This window comes from Sander lucioperca, chromosome 21, assembly GCF_008315115.2.
Source record: "Sander lucioperca isolate FBNREF2018 chromosome 21, SLUC_FBN_1.2, whole genome shotgun sequence".
NCBI lineage: Eukaryota > Metazoa > Chordata > Actinopteri > Perciformes > Percidae > Sander > Sander lucioperca.
The window spans coordinates 16,639,771-16,654,577 of record NC_050193.1 but is presented as its reverse complement, the minus strand read 5'-3'; the positions used below and the strand labels follow the sequence as shown (position 1 = coordinate 16,654,577).

At 42.8% G+C, this 14,807-nt stretch overlaps 2 protein-coding genes across 2 annotated transcripts; one reads left to right on the top strand and one right to left on the bottom strand.

Annotated features, from left to right (window-relative positions):
* Positions 1 to 958: 958 nt before the first annotated feature.
* smcr8a (Smith-Magenis syndrome chromosome region, candidate 8a) lies at positions 959 to 9,219 on the top strand. The gene is made up of 3 exons (XM_031320655.2): positions 959 to 2,067; positions 2,637 to 4,373; positions 6,327 to 9,219. Exons 1-3 carry the CDS (start codon positions 1,466 to 1,468, stop codon positions 6,784 to 6,786), a joined length of 2,799 nt encoding a protein of 932 aa, XP_031176515.1. The 5' UTR covers positions 959 to 1,465; the 3' UTR covers positions 6,787 to 9,219.
* Positions 9,220 to 10,780: 1,561 nt separating this feature from the next.
* bud31 (BUD31 homolog) lies at positions 10,781 to 14,542 on the bottom strand. The gene is made up of 4 exons (XM_031320729.2): positions 14,320 to 14,542; positions 13,255 to 13,377; positions 12,692 to 12,858; positions 10,781 to 11,356 (listed from the first exon to the last, which is right to left on the bottom strand). The coding sequence occupies exons 1-4, from the start codon at positions 14,411 to 14,413 to the stop codon at positions 11,306 to 11,308; spliced, it is 435 nt and encodes a 144-aa protein (XP_031176589.1). The 5' UTR covers positions 14,414 to 14,542; the 3' UTR covers positions 10,781 to 11,305.
* Between the last annotated feature and the right edge of the window lie 265 nt (positions 14,543 to 14,807).

Sequence of the window (14,807 nt, the reverse complement as noted above, 5' to 3'; positions counted from 1 at the left end):
AGAAATATGTACATGCGTAACGCAATATTAATAATCAGACTTATACGATTTTAATAATACTAATTATAGTGTAAATTCATATTATATTATATCAATGTTAAACAGAAATTCCACCCTAAATCTGAATTTGCTGGAGTTTTGGCAACCTAAGAGTTTAATTCTATATTTAAAAACGTACACATTTTGTTTGTTATTTTTGATATTGCATTTTTAGATCATTTACGTACTTTCTGGCACAATAAATAAAAAAAAATAAAATTAAGAAAAGTTCAGTATTACCCCACCAAAACAGTATTCAGAGTTCTGCCCACATGTTAGGAAATACAACTCAAATCAAATCACGTTTTTTTTTTTTTTTGTCACATACACAATCACACACAACGTGTAGTGGAATTATTATATGCCTAGCTCCAGAAGCAACTAATATAATTATTAGCTTGTTAACAATTTTTTACAAGGAAGCACAATTCATTTTACAGGTCCATATTTTCTAATAATTCTGTAAGAATTTTCCTGCAAAGAAACACAGCATGTAGGCCTAATCCAGAGCCAAGTAGGTAAAAGAGAGACAATGTTCTGAGACAGGTCTTTTAGCTAGAGATTAATGAGTTTAGAAACATGGTTTTGATTTCTAGAGGAATTTCAGGACAAATGCAAATACTCTATTTAAAAAACAACTTGCAAACATAAAACTGAACAGCTACCCCAATAAACAATATGTGAAAAATAAAAAATAAAAACTGACAGACTCATGACTTCAATGTTTGTAAAATCCTGGCTATGGCCCTGCTAAAACAGACAATTTGTCCTAAACTGGAAAACTGACAAAGAGTGACTTTAAATGCTAGGGTGTGTTTTTGATAATCATATCAAGTACTTATTTCAGATTGCAGCCATCGTAGACAAAATATGGAAGATTTCTGTTTTAGGGTGGCATTTCTCCATCCGGGGAGGTGGGTTGGTCACCTGATAAGAGTACAGCCAGCTGGGTAAACATGGCGTCTGTGTCTGGATGTGATAATTACATGTAGCGCTTCTGTTTTTTAATGCTGTTTCTGTTTCGCCAACGGCCCGCATTGTATCCCAGAACAGTAGCGTGCTGGACACGACGCATGAAGACATGAAGGGCAGAAGGAGAGAGGCGCTTCACTGATGCTGCTTTATATTTTTTTCTCTCTGCAGAGCATGAATGCTCTGATGCCTGCCCGGATCATCGTGATTAGCGCAAGATAATTGCTTTTGTTAACAGACACACTGATTTGTATTTCTGTCGAGGCGTCTATTCATTTAATCTGACCCAAATCAAGCCTCTTGTTCTGTGGACTCCTGCAGCGCAGCACAATGGTCAGTCCGACTGCACTTCATGTGGCTGCCCTCCACCGCTGTGCCCTGACACCTGCTTTATGACTGTTCATTGTGCTGCACTGTGTGTTGTGTTTCTCATGTCTTGCTCAACAATATCACTATGATAGGCTCACCTGACGTGGTGGCTTTCACTAAAGAGGATGAGTATGGGCAGACACCTCCAGACCCCTGGGCTCTCCCTGACGAGTTCTCTATTCCTCTCCATCCGCTGGTTGACTCCAACCCCTGGGCTAAAACCTCCTATGCCAAGTTCACCAAAGACTTCATCCTCATCTCTGAGTTCTCTGAGCAGGTGGGCCCTCAGCCTCTCCTCACCATCCCTGATGACCCCAAAGTCTGCGGCACCTTCGATCTCAACTACTTCTCCCTGCGCATCATGTCAGTGGACTACCAGGCCTCTTTTGTGGGGCATCCACCTGGCAGTGGCTACCCAAGGCTCAGCTTTGTGGAGGACTCGAGGGTGGTGCTGGGCGACTCAAAGGAGGGGGCGTTCGCCTATGTCCATCACCTTACGCTCTATGACCTGGAGGCGAGGGGCTTTGTGCGACCGTTCTGTATGGCGTACGTCTCAGCAGATGAGAGGAAAATCATGCTGCAGTTTCAGGAGCTGTCCCTCCGCTTCTCCCAGGCCTCTGAGAGTCTGAAGGCTGGGAACAGGAGAGCGTTTGCCAAGGAACTCCAGAGGAAGCTCAGAGACCTGGAGTAAGAATTTCAATCCAACCTTTTAACTAACATGTATCTGATATTTTAATATGAGTGACCTCAAATCCTTTAGGAAAATACAGTGAGCAGAAGAATTTGTGGAAAAAAACAGTAAAAGATTTGCTGTTGGCCCCAAATGGACCCCTCACCCCCCACCCCTACCTCACACCGACTGCCCTCTTTGTATTGTTCATGTACTTAGTTCCCATTAAATAAAATGCACACAAGACTGTACATGGCAGCTTGATTATGTGCCCAGACACCCACAAACCAGCCATGGCTCCTAGAACTACAGTAACTGACCAGACTCCAGGTTTCTGTGTCAAGTTTTTGGGTTATTGGTATGGATCGGGTCCTGACGCCATCCCTAGTGCTGCTAGCATGGCTAAAAACACAACTGGCCACAGTTCATGTCACATGTTGCAGGTTTTCAGTGTTTCTTTCGTTGTGGTTTTTCAGTTAATGTTGCTCCTCCTTGAGGAGAAAAAGTCCTATTTAAAAAATAAATAACTGTATTCCCTTTCCCTGAATGAACGCGTGAACCGCTAACTGTGTTTTCTTCCCTTCAGGTACACTCACTCTGTGCTGCAGAGGGAGGAGGGCCTGCAGAGAGAGGCGGGGCCTCAGTGCATGTACTCTGCTCATGCTGTGGAGAAGGCCAACGAGCTCGCAAATGTGGAAAAGAGCATCTATGAACACAGAGACCTGCTGAGGCAGATCAGCTCCTACCATCGCCGTCCGCGCCGAGATCCTCACGTTGTGAGCTGCCAGAAGTGCATCACCGAGTGCTTGAGTGAGTGTGAGCAGCTGTTAGACAAATATGCCAAGCTTGCCAACCCCTTCAGTTACACGGCCAAAGGGGAGACGGGGCAGAAGGGGCAGGTTGATGATGAAGGCGATGTAAAAGAAGGGGACGAGGAGGAAGATGATGGCGTTAAACGCAGGTCGTCCTACACGCCGCAGCTGATCAAAGGTAAATCTGCCAAGTGTTTCGACAAGCGCCTGAAGACCCTGCAAGAGCTGTGCGACGTTACTTTCTACGAGGCCACCGTGGAGCTCCTGAAGAAGACGGAGAGGAGTTTCCGGGGGGACCTGTGTTACCTGTACACACGCCGCCTGGACAGGGCATTACGCAGGAAACAGAGAGTAACCAACTTCCTGTTTGAGGAGGACCTCGGTGATGATGATGATGATGAGGATGAAGGGGGAACACTAAGACCATTCTGTGCTGTGAACCATGCTGTAGATAACTATACACTCTTAAACCCACTTCCTATTGTGCTAGGACCAGAACCTCTAGAGCTCGATGCTCTGGAGCCTCCAGATCCTCTAGACCCAGCATCTGAGACCAGCCATACTCAAGGGAGTGAGCTTGGGCTTGTGGAGAGCCATCTGGAGTCCTCCCCGTCAGACCAGACTCTGGAGACCCAGGAGAGCTCGGAGGAGACCAAAGGAAGCTTTAGCAGCGGTAAGAGCGGGATGGATCTTGCAGAGAGGCAACAGAATCTGGCTAGTAGGAAGTCAGAAGCTCCTGATCCTGATTCTGACTTGACCCCTGACCCCGACCATAACACTGACCTGGAGAGGGAGAGCAGCAGCGAAGAGATGGAGACCACCGCTGGGGAGGACGAAGGAGACGATACGCCCGTGTCTTTGCTGGAGGTGGTGTTGGAGCTGGAGGCCAGCAGGGAGGATGAATGTGAGGGATTTACTGACGGGCCTTGTGATATGGAGCCTGAGTCGTTGGTTCCTTTAGACACCGCGTGCTGTATGGCCCAAGAGGGTTTCCTTTATGAGGCTTCTGCCCCAGAGGCGGTGCAGCCCTGTCAAACACTGGTGGTCAACCAGGAGCCCCACGCTCTACTTCCACTCCAGGACGACTACGCGGTGGGTTCTCCATGCTCAGAGAGCCCTGCAGCTGGGCTGGAGCTGCCTGTGGGGCACCTTGGAGACGCAGTTTCTCGTACCTCAGCGGAGGATGGGTCAGACTGTACCATGAGCGCTTCTACGGGGTCTGATCTCGGCTACGGGGGGGTTGTGACTCTGCGTCAGAGGAAGAAGGCTGGACAAGGAGCCTTGAAGTTTGTGCGACAGTACCCCTTTGCCATGCAAGCTCTGTGGTGTCTGCTGAGCGGAAGAACCCTGGTGGTGCTCGGGGCAGATGAGGGGAGAGTCCGCCGACTGGTTGCTGCTCTGGCCCTCTTTGTGCCGGCTCCTGGGAAGTGTGGAGACAGGGTCCAAGCCTGGCTGTCCTGCCCCTTCACCCTTACTGACCTGCAGAGGTGGAAACTCATTGGACTGCAAAGGTATTTTCAATTTGCATTTCTAATTTAGGCACTTAACTGACTCTTATACAAATAATGATGACAGATGATATTACTAACATATTTACTAAAACATTGGGTTACACTTTACTTGAAGGTATCTACATAAGAGTGACATGACAGTGTCATGAACGTGTCAAACATTATAAACAAGTCATAAATGTTTGACATAACGCTTCTTTCATTAAGTATCATTCGGTTTTTGTCATGACAAGTTAGGGTTAGGGTTAGAGTTAGAGTTCATTCATGTGTTCATGACGGTGTCATGTCACTCTTATGTAGATACCTTCAAGTAAAATATTACCAAACATTGATCTTGATGTACACAGAACTTAAAGGGACAGTTCAACCCAAAATCAAAACTACATATCTCACCCATGAGTACGCTCTGCACAGTGATACAGTTGGCGGGTGTAGTTTGGCAGAAATAAAATAGTTCCTACATAAAACCGCTCACAACCAGATCTGGGGATTATCTCGAGTAAATCTGGGTCATGATTTCTGGAAAGAGACGTTGCTGTTGAGTTTTTCAAATGTGTTTTTTTTTTTGTGAGCGCCACTAGCCAAGAGCCATCTAGTTCCATTATATTGGAGAGAAGGCAGACATCTCTACAACCAATATCTCCAACATTGGGCAACTCACAAAAACAATCTAAATTGAAATAGCACTACAGTAAAGAGGGATTTTTTTTAATTCTTTATCAAAAATACATATTTTTGGGGGAACTGTCCCTTTAAGAGAGTCTCCATCAATGTGAAGTTTGAAAATGATGGTATATTCCTCTTTGTAGTTTGTGCCACACCTTACTATACTGTTACTCATCTGGTCTGACTCAGTCCTCGGTGACTCACGAAAACATCTATTCAACTATTAAACCTCCAGCCTCACGCCTGTCCTTGACCCTCTTCGTCTACTCATCTTTCTTACGACAGTGGGCCCCATAGTATTCCACCAGAGAGGAGGCCATAGCGTCATAAACTAATTTATTTATTAAGACATGTTGGAGGCACTGAGAGAGTAAGGAGGAGGGGGTCAGGTGGGATTGTGACGTGTGGATTTTACATCTGATCAGAGCACCCTGGGGTGTTTTTATATTGATTCAGTATATTCACATACAGTAACTGTATTAAAAATTTGCTGAATCATGACACTTTTGTGACATATCAAACTGTGGATTTTCTTCATCTTTACACCACTACCTTAATAATGTAGAGCAGTGTTTCTCAAATGGGGGTACGTGTACCCCTAGGGGTACTTTGGAGTACTGCAGGGGGTACGTGACATTTTTGCAAAAATGCTCATTTAAAAATCATGCATAATTCCTAAAATAATTGTACTATAATAATGAATGCATTAAGTGATGGATTCTAAACATTTGAAATGTAGCATTTCAAATGTTTTTTTTATTTTTTTTTTAAAAAGGTTGTTGTTTAGAATCTATCACTGCCGGCGCTGTATTTTACCTCTTTATAAAGACTTTTTTTTTTTTCTACCAAAAATGTTTTGCACTGGTCAGGGGGTACTTGGCTTAAACAAGCAATTTAAAGGGGGTATAATATTGAAAAAAGTTTGAGAAACACTGATGTAGAGCATCTGTGCAGACATATCCGTATATGTGTAGCTATTTAGTTGTTCAGTGACTACAAAAATGGTCAAAGCCAAGCAATTCATTATAAATTGCTGTACAGAAATCTAGCCACAAAACAATTTACATAAACAAATTATACTGTACATGGACATGCAGACATATATGGGTGATTTGAGATGTGTAAACCAAATTGGTTCTGAGCATGTCAATCCCCATTGAAAAAATATTAATTTCAACACAAACATTGAGAATAACCTACATATTGAACGTTTGTATATGTGTGTGTATATATAAGCTGCCTTTTCGTCGTAATGAATACCAGTGTTTGTCTGTCTGTCCCCTACAGAGTAGCGTCCCCTGTGGGTTCCAGCATGCTTTACTCGCTGTCCCGCTACAGTCGCTACATCTCCATCCTGGATGCCGACCAGAAGACCTTGCGCTGTCCGCCGTATCGTGGCCAACTCCTTGCCAACATAGCCGACCACCGCACCTACATCCGCCGCGGTTCCACCTACTTCCTCCACCTACAGAGCACGCTCTGTCAACTGGCAGCCAAGGCCTTCCTGTTTACCTTCACCCACCACCTCCACCTGCCGGTCAGCTCCACGGAGGGGCCCGAGGTGGTGCAGGGCAGACGTCTCTGCTTCCTGCAGGAGCAGCTGGGGCTGGGAGAGGAGGACAGCCAGATACTGCTCTACCTCAGCCAGCTCATCACTCAGCAGTACCTGCACCCTGCCACCGGGAGCAGCGCAGCAGCAACTTGTTTTAGTTTTAACTACACCACCAGCGTTTTATACAAAATCTGATATTACATGGGGAGGATGATTTCCACACACGTTTTAGCAGAAATCATCTGTGACCCTTTGGTTTTTAATGGACCAAAGGTGATCTTAATAAGGTCTAAGGTAATTTTAGTTTCAGGACAAACTCTGCACTGGTTATTGTTTTATCTGTGTAATCTCTCTTTCTGCCTTGCTGTCTTTTTCTCCAGTCTTTCTCTTTCCTCTGTGTGCAGGAAAAAGGAGACAGAGTGAGTGGTGAATGTCAGTGAGTGGTTACATTTGCCTATATGTGGTCCAGAGCACATTGATACTCAAGAACACACGCATAACAGAGCAGACGAAGGTCGGTTCCACTTATTGTCATTTGTGTCTTTTTCACCCTAATGGAAAGAAATGTAACCTGCGCTGGCCTGTTTAAAGTCAGTCCCTCACCACACACACACACACACACACACACACACACACACACACACACACACACACACACACACACACACACACACACACACACACACACACACACACACACACACTCTCCATGTTAGAAAACTCAATCCAACATGACTGTGTGTCTTAAGTGCTGGTCTGAGCTGACAAGTTCAATCACAGCTCTGTGTTGTTAATACCCACCAATCACTAAGCAGTTTGTCAGCTATGATATCATCTCAGCTAAATATAAACACGTTTTTTTCAACCGTCTCACATATGCTGCCATTTTCTGCTTGTGGAGAACACACGTCTCTATGGATCTGCCCGTGAAACTTTATTAGCACCCACAGGCTTGTTACAGCTGGTTTTGTGACATGCTTTTGAAAACTACCACATAAGCCCAAACCCTTTTGTGAAGCCATTTTCTTTTTTATATATATATATATATATATTTTTTTTTTTTTTGGGTGAATCAAATTTAACATACATTCCTGCAGTAATCTTCATTTTGTTCCAAACTGAGACACAATGTTGGATTTTGGCTGAGTGGATTTCACTTTTTGAGAGCATGGAGGAAACATTCCCATTTTTAATGGTTGTGATGCATGAGGAAGTGTATTTGTTTTATGAATTAGACCCGGTCGGCCCCCACGTGATATTTGCATGTCCAGAAATAATGTCGTCACGATACATACTCACACATGTTGGGCCAGCGGCAGCCAAAACCTGTCACTATTAAGGGCTGGCGAGCATTTTTCATGGCTATTACTCACACAGTCAGGAACATGTTAAAGCTACTTAACCTAAATGTATTGAATTTCACTGTTGTCTTAAAGTTGTGCGAGAGTGTCGTGGTGTCAGCATGAGACTGTCTTGTGCCAGGGTGAATCGCTGTATTGATACTATTTCTGTTTTGTTGTATTTGGATGAACTCACTCGGGAGCAGATGCTGAGCAGTTTGAGGAGATGTGGCTGGGATAGCGACGATGTTGTGTTTGTATAGATTATATTATGGGGGGGGGGGGGGATTTCCTGTGCCATCAAAAGCAAAACTCTAAACTTGAACACTTGAATTAGCACCTATTATTTATTGTCTTCTGAACAACCCTTGCTGGATGTGTGAAATGAACAAAAACGTCTGTATTTATTGCTTTAGGACAAAATTTGGATTATGACCGATCATGATGAGCATACGCCCCGATTTTCTCTTTGGAGAGGATGCTGGAGAATTTCACAAGTAGGAAATCTTTTTAAGTTCTGTCACATCGGCCAGTAAAAACCCAATGAAGTGATTTGATGGTGTTTTAGATTTTACTGTTCCTAATGTTGTGGCGTTAGTGATGGAGCTGTAATTCTGTATCTAGGATGTTAACTGTACTTGTGACTGCATGGTCAGAGTTTTAACCTGAAAGGTTAAACAATGGTTGCTGTCCTTCCTGCTACGAACAAGACCCATTTTGATTTTAAGGCATATGTTTTGAACTAACAGCAACCTCACATTTATTTTTTTTTATTCCACCCAATGTATTATTTCAGTTTGGTACTTGATATTCCCTTTTTTGCCACACGTGATGTCTTTTTATTTTTTTAACGGCTTGAATAACACATTTTACTGCTAAGATGTTACAGCAATTTCTTTTTTTTTTTCTTTTTTTTTTTTTTAAAGGTTTTATCCTTCTAATGCAAAAAGGTGAATGTAATCTAAATAAGCCATACCACAGTGTGCTTAACATGTCGTCACTCAGTGTCCTTATGTTGCCATATCATGTCCGCCTTTTGTATCTCACCATGAGGGGCGTCGTGCTCGCTTCGGCCCTGGCTGTGAGACGAGACTGCGTTGTTGCCAGTGATTTTAATAAAGCACGTTATGAATGTCTCGACGCTTTTATGTTAAATGTTGATTTATTGATTTAATCCATTAAATTATTTGAATCTTTTTCTCTTTTTTTTGTCATGGGTAACGCAGGCGTTAGGTGATGGTGGTGAATCTCACAGTGAGATCATCATTAAAGGTCAACACTCCCAACAGACTTGTGTCTGTGTGACTTGCTTTAGCGATGACGGATGTGCGAGCATTTGAGGTGTCATGAATAATAAATGCTCATCTGTGAAAACCACTAATTGCCCTGCTGGAGAAGGCAAGGTAGTGGACTGAAGAAGCAGTAAATTAATCACACAAGAACAACAAAAAAAAAAACAACACTCTTACAATAACATTGTCAGGGGAGCAGCTGTAAGTCCTAATGCAAATACACTGAACAAAATTATAAACACTTGTTTTTGCAACCATTTTTTCTCAAGCTGAACTCAAAGATCTAAGACATTTTCTATGTACACAAAAAGGCTTATTTCTCTCAAATATTGTTCACAAATCTGTCTAAATCTGTTAGTGAGCACTTCTCCTTTGTCGAGATAATCCATCCACAGCACAGGTGTGGCATATCAAGATGCTGATTAGACAACATGATTATTGCACAGGTGTGCCTTAGGCTGGCCACAATAAAAGGCCACTCTAAAATGTGCACTTTTACTGTATTGAAGCGGGGTCTGGGAGGGGTCCGATAACCTGTCAGTATCTGGTGTGACCACCATTTGCAGCTAGGTGAGAAAGTGGAGAAAGAGGGGGAAGACATGCAGGAAATCGCCACAGGTCGGACCCAAACCCTGGACCTCTGCATCGAGGCACAAACCTCTCAGCACATGCGCGCCCGCTCCACCCACTGAGCCAACCCGGCCACGAGTGACTGCTTTTTAAACAGGGGACATGGACGATTGCACTTGGGATTATTTACTTTTTAAAATTCAACAGAATTGTGTTTTTTTGTAGTCATGTCATTGCTCAGACATACAAAGGCAAATATTTTAGTCAAAACATAGCAATGTCATTATTTTGGCTTTTTCCTCAAACACCTAAATCTCAGCTTCATAAGGAACTGAGCATGTAAATGGACTGTATTTATATTTAACAGAGTACAGGAACTATTCACCATTCATACACTGTGGCCGCGGCTGCCGTACAAGGTGCCACCTGCTCATCAGAAACATTCACACCGATGGCGCAACATTGCAAGCAATTCAGGGTTCAGTGTACACTTCGACATGGGACAGCAAGGCGAGGGATCGAACCACCGACCTTCCAATTGGTAGGCAACCGCTCTACACCTGAGCCACAGCCGCCCATGCATGTGCAGAGGTCACCTCATAAAGATCAAAACAGAAATCCGGACATAAATTAAAAATATTGAGACGTTTAACCCTTGTGTTGATTTCTGGTCACATTGACCAGTTTTCAATTTTTGTTTTATATCAGAAAATATGGGATGTAGAAATAAGCGCTGAAAATGTGTAGAAGAAATTTTTTTTAATTTAAAATGTTAAAAAAAAAAAAACTTCTTCGACCTTCTAGTGATTTACACTTATTTACTCTTCTTAAACTTCTAGAGATGTATATAACAATCCAACTCTACAGTCAACAATGGCCTTTTTAGTTATCAAGATGAATTATGCTTAGAGATGAACGATGAAACTTGAGTCGAATTTGGATCGCACACTTTACCAGCATCATAAAATACAAAAAAGTAAGAGCAGGTAAATCAGAATTGTTTTATTGAAAATTACATTACAAGAACAATGATGAAGAAAAGGTTTTAAGGTTTAAAACTGACATTTCAAAACACAACTCACTTCCCTACCTAGCCCTCTTTAAATGAAAAGAAACATTAGATTTTATTTAATTTAGTAAATGAGCTTCACAGTGGGTATGAACAGCTGGAATGACAGGCCTGATCCAGAAACATCTAACCTCCCCTTCCTACTCAGAGCTTTTGGAGTTGAGGGCATCCGTTAGGTATAAAAAAAACACAGAAAAACAAATGTAAGTAATACAATATGGCCCCTCTCAGCATATTCTCCTCTGCTCCCGTGTTCAGAAGTACTAAATACTGACCCCTATGAGGACAACTGAGGATGATGATGGTAAAGATTTAGTGATTTGTTTCCGATGCAGGTGACTAAAATAAAGACAATGTTGCCGTGGGGTTGTCAGAGTACACAGATGGAGGCTGGCTGAGCCCGAAGCCCAACGGAAAGTAGACTGGACGTCCAAAAACTGCACTTAGCCAGAACACCCTCTGCATCCACAGTGGGTGCATTCAATGATCCTTCCCTGCAGAGAGGAACAAAAGAGCAGAATTTAGACCAGCAGGAAACACAGGGAATGATGAGGCCATCTTACTGTATGTCAATCCCATTTCTAAATCCTAAATCCTGTTTCTTAAAATATTACAACTGGCACTCGCTGAAGTGTTTGACTTATAATCAGTGCATTTAGAACCTGTTCCAATCTTTACAGTTGAGCAAATCTTTTTTAATTCTTGAAATTCGGGTAATAATGCACGTTCTGTCTATTTTGTGTCGGGTATCGTTGGGATTTTAATTGCGATTCTTCCTTTCGAGTCCGGTTCTTATCGATTCTCGATTCCGATTCTTTGAGGGGTGGAGTTGAAACGGGTCACATGCTTATTTCATGAATAAGAGGAAAGTTTTATTTTGATTCAATGGTGGGTTGCAGTTTTACCGGGCTTTTTTAACATAAAATAAAAGGCACACTAGAGCGCCGCTTACTGTGCTCCAAGGCTACAACACAACAAGCGCCTGGCCGCTGTTGTGCTGTTGTCTTCCCGTCAACCTTGAAAAAAGATGTTTTTGGAGCCTTTTTTTCACAGTTTGTTTTTGCTTTTTCCAACGTTTTTTTTTCAGCACTTATTTCTACGTCCCATATTTTCTGATATAAAACAAAAATTGAAAACGGGTCAATGTGACCCGAAGTCAACACAAGGGTTAAATTTGGAACCGATGATGAGATTTAAAACCAAACCCTCCAAACGATTCCAATAAAGAAACGATTCCACTGGAATCGTCATTTTTGAAATGATTCCAAGTAGGAATCGGTTCTCGATGCCCAATCCTACTATTTAGCCCACTTATTTGGGCCTTTGTTAAAAGGTGCTCTAAGCGATGTTGGGTGACGTCACTTCTTGTTGACGTTCAAAGTATTTTCGTGGTGTAGATTGGAGCAGTTTGTTTTTGTTGCCGTTTGTGGAGCCTGGGCTGTCTACAGAGACTGCGTTTTTAACAGTGTGTTCAGGGGACAGGCAGCTAGCGGATAGTGAGGAGATGTTTGCTGTATGTGACAAAAAATGTTGTAGCCTAAAAAACACGAACACCTTTAAGTTCACCCAACAAAAAAAAATCTGCAATTCATGCCAAATGCAATTTATTTATGTTTCTTTATTATATTTTGAAATTTCCAGCCATGCTGTGTATTTGTACTGTCTGCACTCATGTCTGTGCAGACAACAGCAGGAATAAAGTAAGGGCAACCCAAGTCTTACAACACATATTTAATACAAGCTCTCACTTGGATTGTTAAAATAGATTACTTTAATACTAATAATGCACACTTTATTAGTGAGAATCACTTAAATGCTGTCAGACTTACAACTTCCAGCTTGCTCTTGGGGACTCTGCAGATGCAGTTGGTTCCAAAGTTGGTGTCTCGGGTTTGGATGCAACGCAGGCAGCACAGGTTTTCATAGCCCTGCTTCTTCCACTTGGCAATGAGGTTCTTGTCTGCATAGCCTTCCTTTATACAGTACTCATACAGCTCTGACAGGAGACACACAGGAAGACAACACTGGTTTGGCAACTAGTAGACAGTATAAATATGATTGGGTTTCATACTCAGAAAGGAAAACGCTTCTTGCAGAAGGCAAAAGCACTGGACAAACATCTTAGATAAAGTCTTAGGGACTCCGGAAATGTTGAATTCTCATATGGGGAAATCAGGAAGTATGAGATGTATTTGCAGAAAATCTTGGCAAATCATTAGACTTAAACTTTATGTTCTACAGATAAAATGTTATTCAAACGGATACCAAATATGTCATACTGAGTTCTGAGAAAGGATTATATTAAATGCTGAAGTAAACAGAAGAGGAAGAAGAAAAAATGAAGAGGAAACAGACATGAAGTAGGTCAACGGGTAGAGGGGGAACGGTCTACCTCTGCTGATGGCTTTCCTTTTGTAGAAGAGGTCGAAGATGTATCGACTCCGCTGATGATGCAGCCTGAAAATTGGCCAAAGGGACTCCACCTTTCGCTTTCCCTCATGAGGCTCTGTTTCAGCTGGGACACAGAGGAAAAAAATAAATAAATCAGGAAAGTTAGCTTTGGTAAGCAGAAAATAAAATCATTGCTCCACTCCAATGAGAATACTTTCCCAAAGGTGAGGTCAGTCAAGTTCTGGGGAAAAACACTTTTCTGTATTAACCTGGCTTTGTGTTTGGGGGACTAATGGCGCTTTTCTATTACATGGTACCTGCTCGACTGGGCTTTTTTGGTTTTCCATTACCAAAAAAAGTCCCTGGTACCTGCTAACAGGTACTTTTTTTTAGTACCTCCCTCAGTCGAGGTTCCAAGCGAGCTGAGCCGATACCAAAAGGTGACGTGAAAGCGACAGATTGGGGTGTCCTGAACAAACCCGCCATTTTTAAATAGTTCAGCCAGCTGTGTTTTTTTTGCTGCCTCCAGCTTCTTTTGAAACTAAATGTGTCTTCTGGCAACAACACACACCTTCCACTTTCTGTGTGTGTCACGTTAGGTCACGGCAGTTTACTGGCGCCGCTAAGACGGAAAACGGACTCTCTCTCTCTCTCGGTCTCTCTGGTCGGTCTCTCTCTCTCGGTCTCTCTCTCTCTCTCGGTGTCTCTGTCTCTCTGAGATAAATTCTGCTACGATTTGACGCTGTAAATAAAATGTAATTGAACTCCAACCACTCCACCAGTAGCTATTCTTTTCATTAGTTGATTAACACAAGTTTCCTACACTCGTCTCGTGTTATCAACGCGTGTATCCATTTCCAAAATGTCAGCCGAACCTCGTTCGCCAGCACTACTTAAGGATAAACCAGTTGTAAAATCAAACTAGACGGGGATCTTTCAGCGTTGAAAGAAAATGCGAAGGGACTGGTGAAATGATTTCACCACCAAAACCTGCGTGCTGTGTGTTTGCAGCCCGACGGCCGAGAGTTGTGAGGGGCATCGGGGAAGTCATCTTCTAGCGGCTTACCTTCTCTCATTTTCTGATCCAGCTCGTCCAAAGTGGGCTCAATGAGCTCCCAGCCGTCCGGAGGTGGCTTCCGACTCCTCTTTACTTTGGGCATTTTGCTCTGTTTTGTACAAATATAAGACAAAAGCTCTCCGGTGTTTTCGTATTGATTTTGCGAACCCGTCTCAGGCGCTACAATTTGACGTCACGCGGGGTCCATTCCCCCCCCCCCTTCTCTCTCCGATGACGTCATCGCTCCAAATAAACATACTCATTAAAAAAACATACACATTTTCCGGCGTTTAATAACTTGTTAAATCTTCTCTTGGACTAACACACTATTTACGTTAATGTAAACATTAATTTAGGTCAGTTTACAGATGTTTTCTAAGGTTAGACAAAAGTAAATGTATTTCTGTCACTCCTGGCATATTGCATCACTTTAGCACACTAGCATATTGCCTTAAGATAAACATCAAGATTTAACTTATTGTATTTCACACGTCACG

Bases quoted from the DNA above. Each gene is read 5' to 3' on its own strand.
- smcr8a (XM_031320655.2), top strand. From the start codon at position 1,466: ATGATAGGCTCACCTGACGTGGTGGCTTTCACTAAAGAGGATGAGTAT. The intron at 2,068-2,636 runs GTAAGAATTTCA...TCTTCCCTTCAG, and splicing joins AGGAAGCTCAGAGACCTGGA to GTACACTCACTCTGTGCTGC. The intron at 4,374-6,326 runs GTATTTTCAATT...TGTCCCCTACAG, and splicing joins AAACTCATTGGACTGCAAAG to AGTAGCGTCCCCTGTGGGTT.
- bud31 (XM_031320729.2), bottom strand. From the start codon at position 14,413: ATGCCCAAAGTAAAGAGGAGTCGGAAGCCACCTCCGGACGGCTGGGAG. The intron at 13,378-14,319 runs GTAAGCCGCTAG...TCTGTGTCCCAG, and splicing joins GGATCAGAAAATGAGAGAAG to CTGAAACAGAGCCTCATGAG. The intron at 11,357-12,691 runs GTAAGTCTGACA...TCCTCTCTGCAG, and splicing joins CCAAGAGCAAGCTGGAAGTT to GGAAGGATCATTGAATGCAC.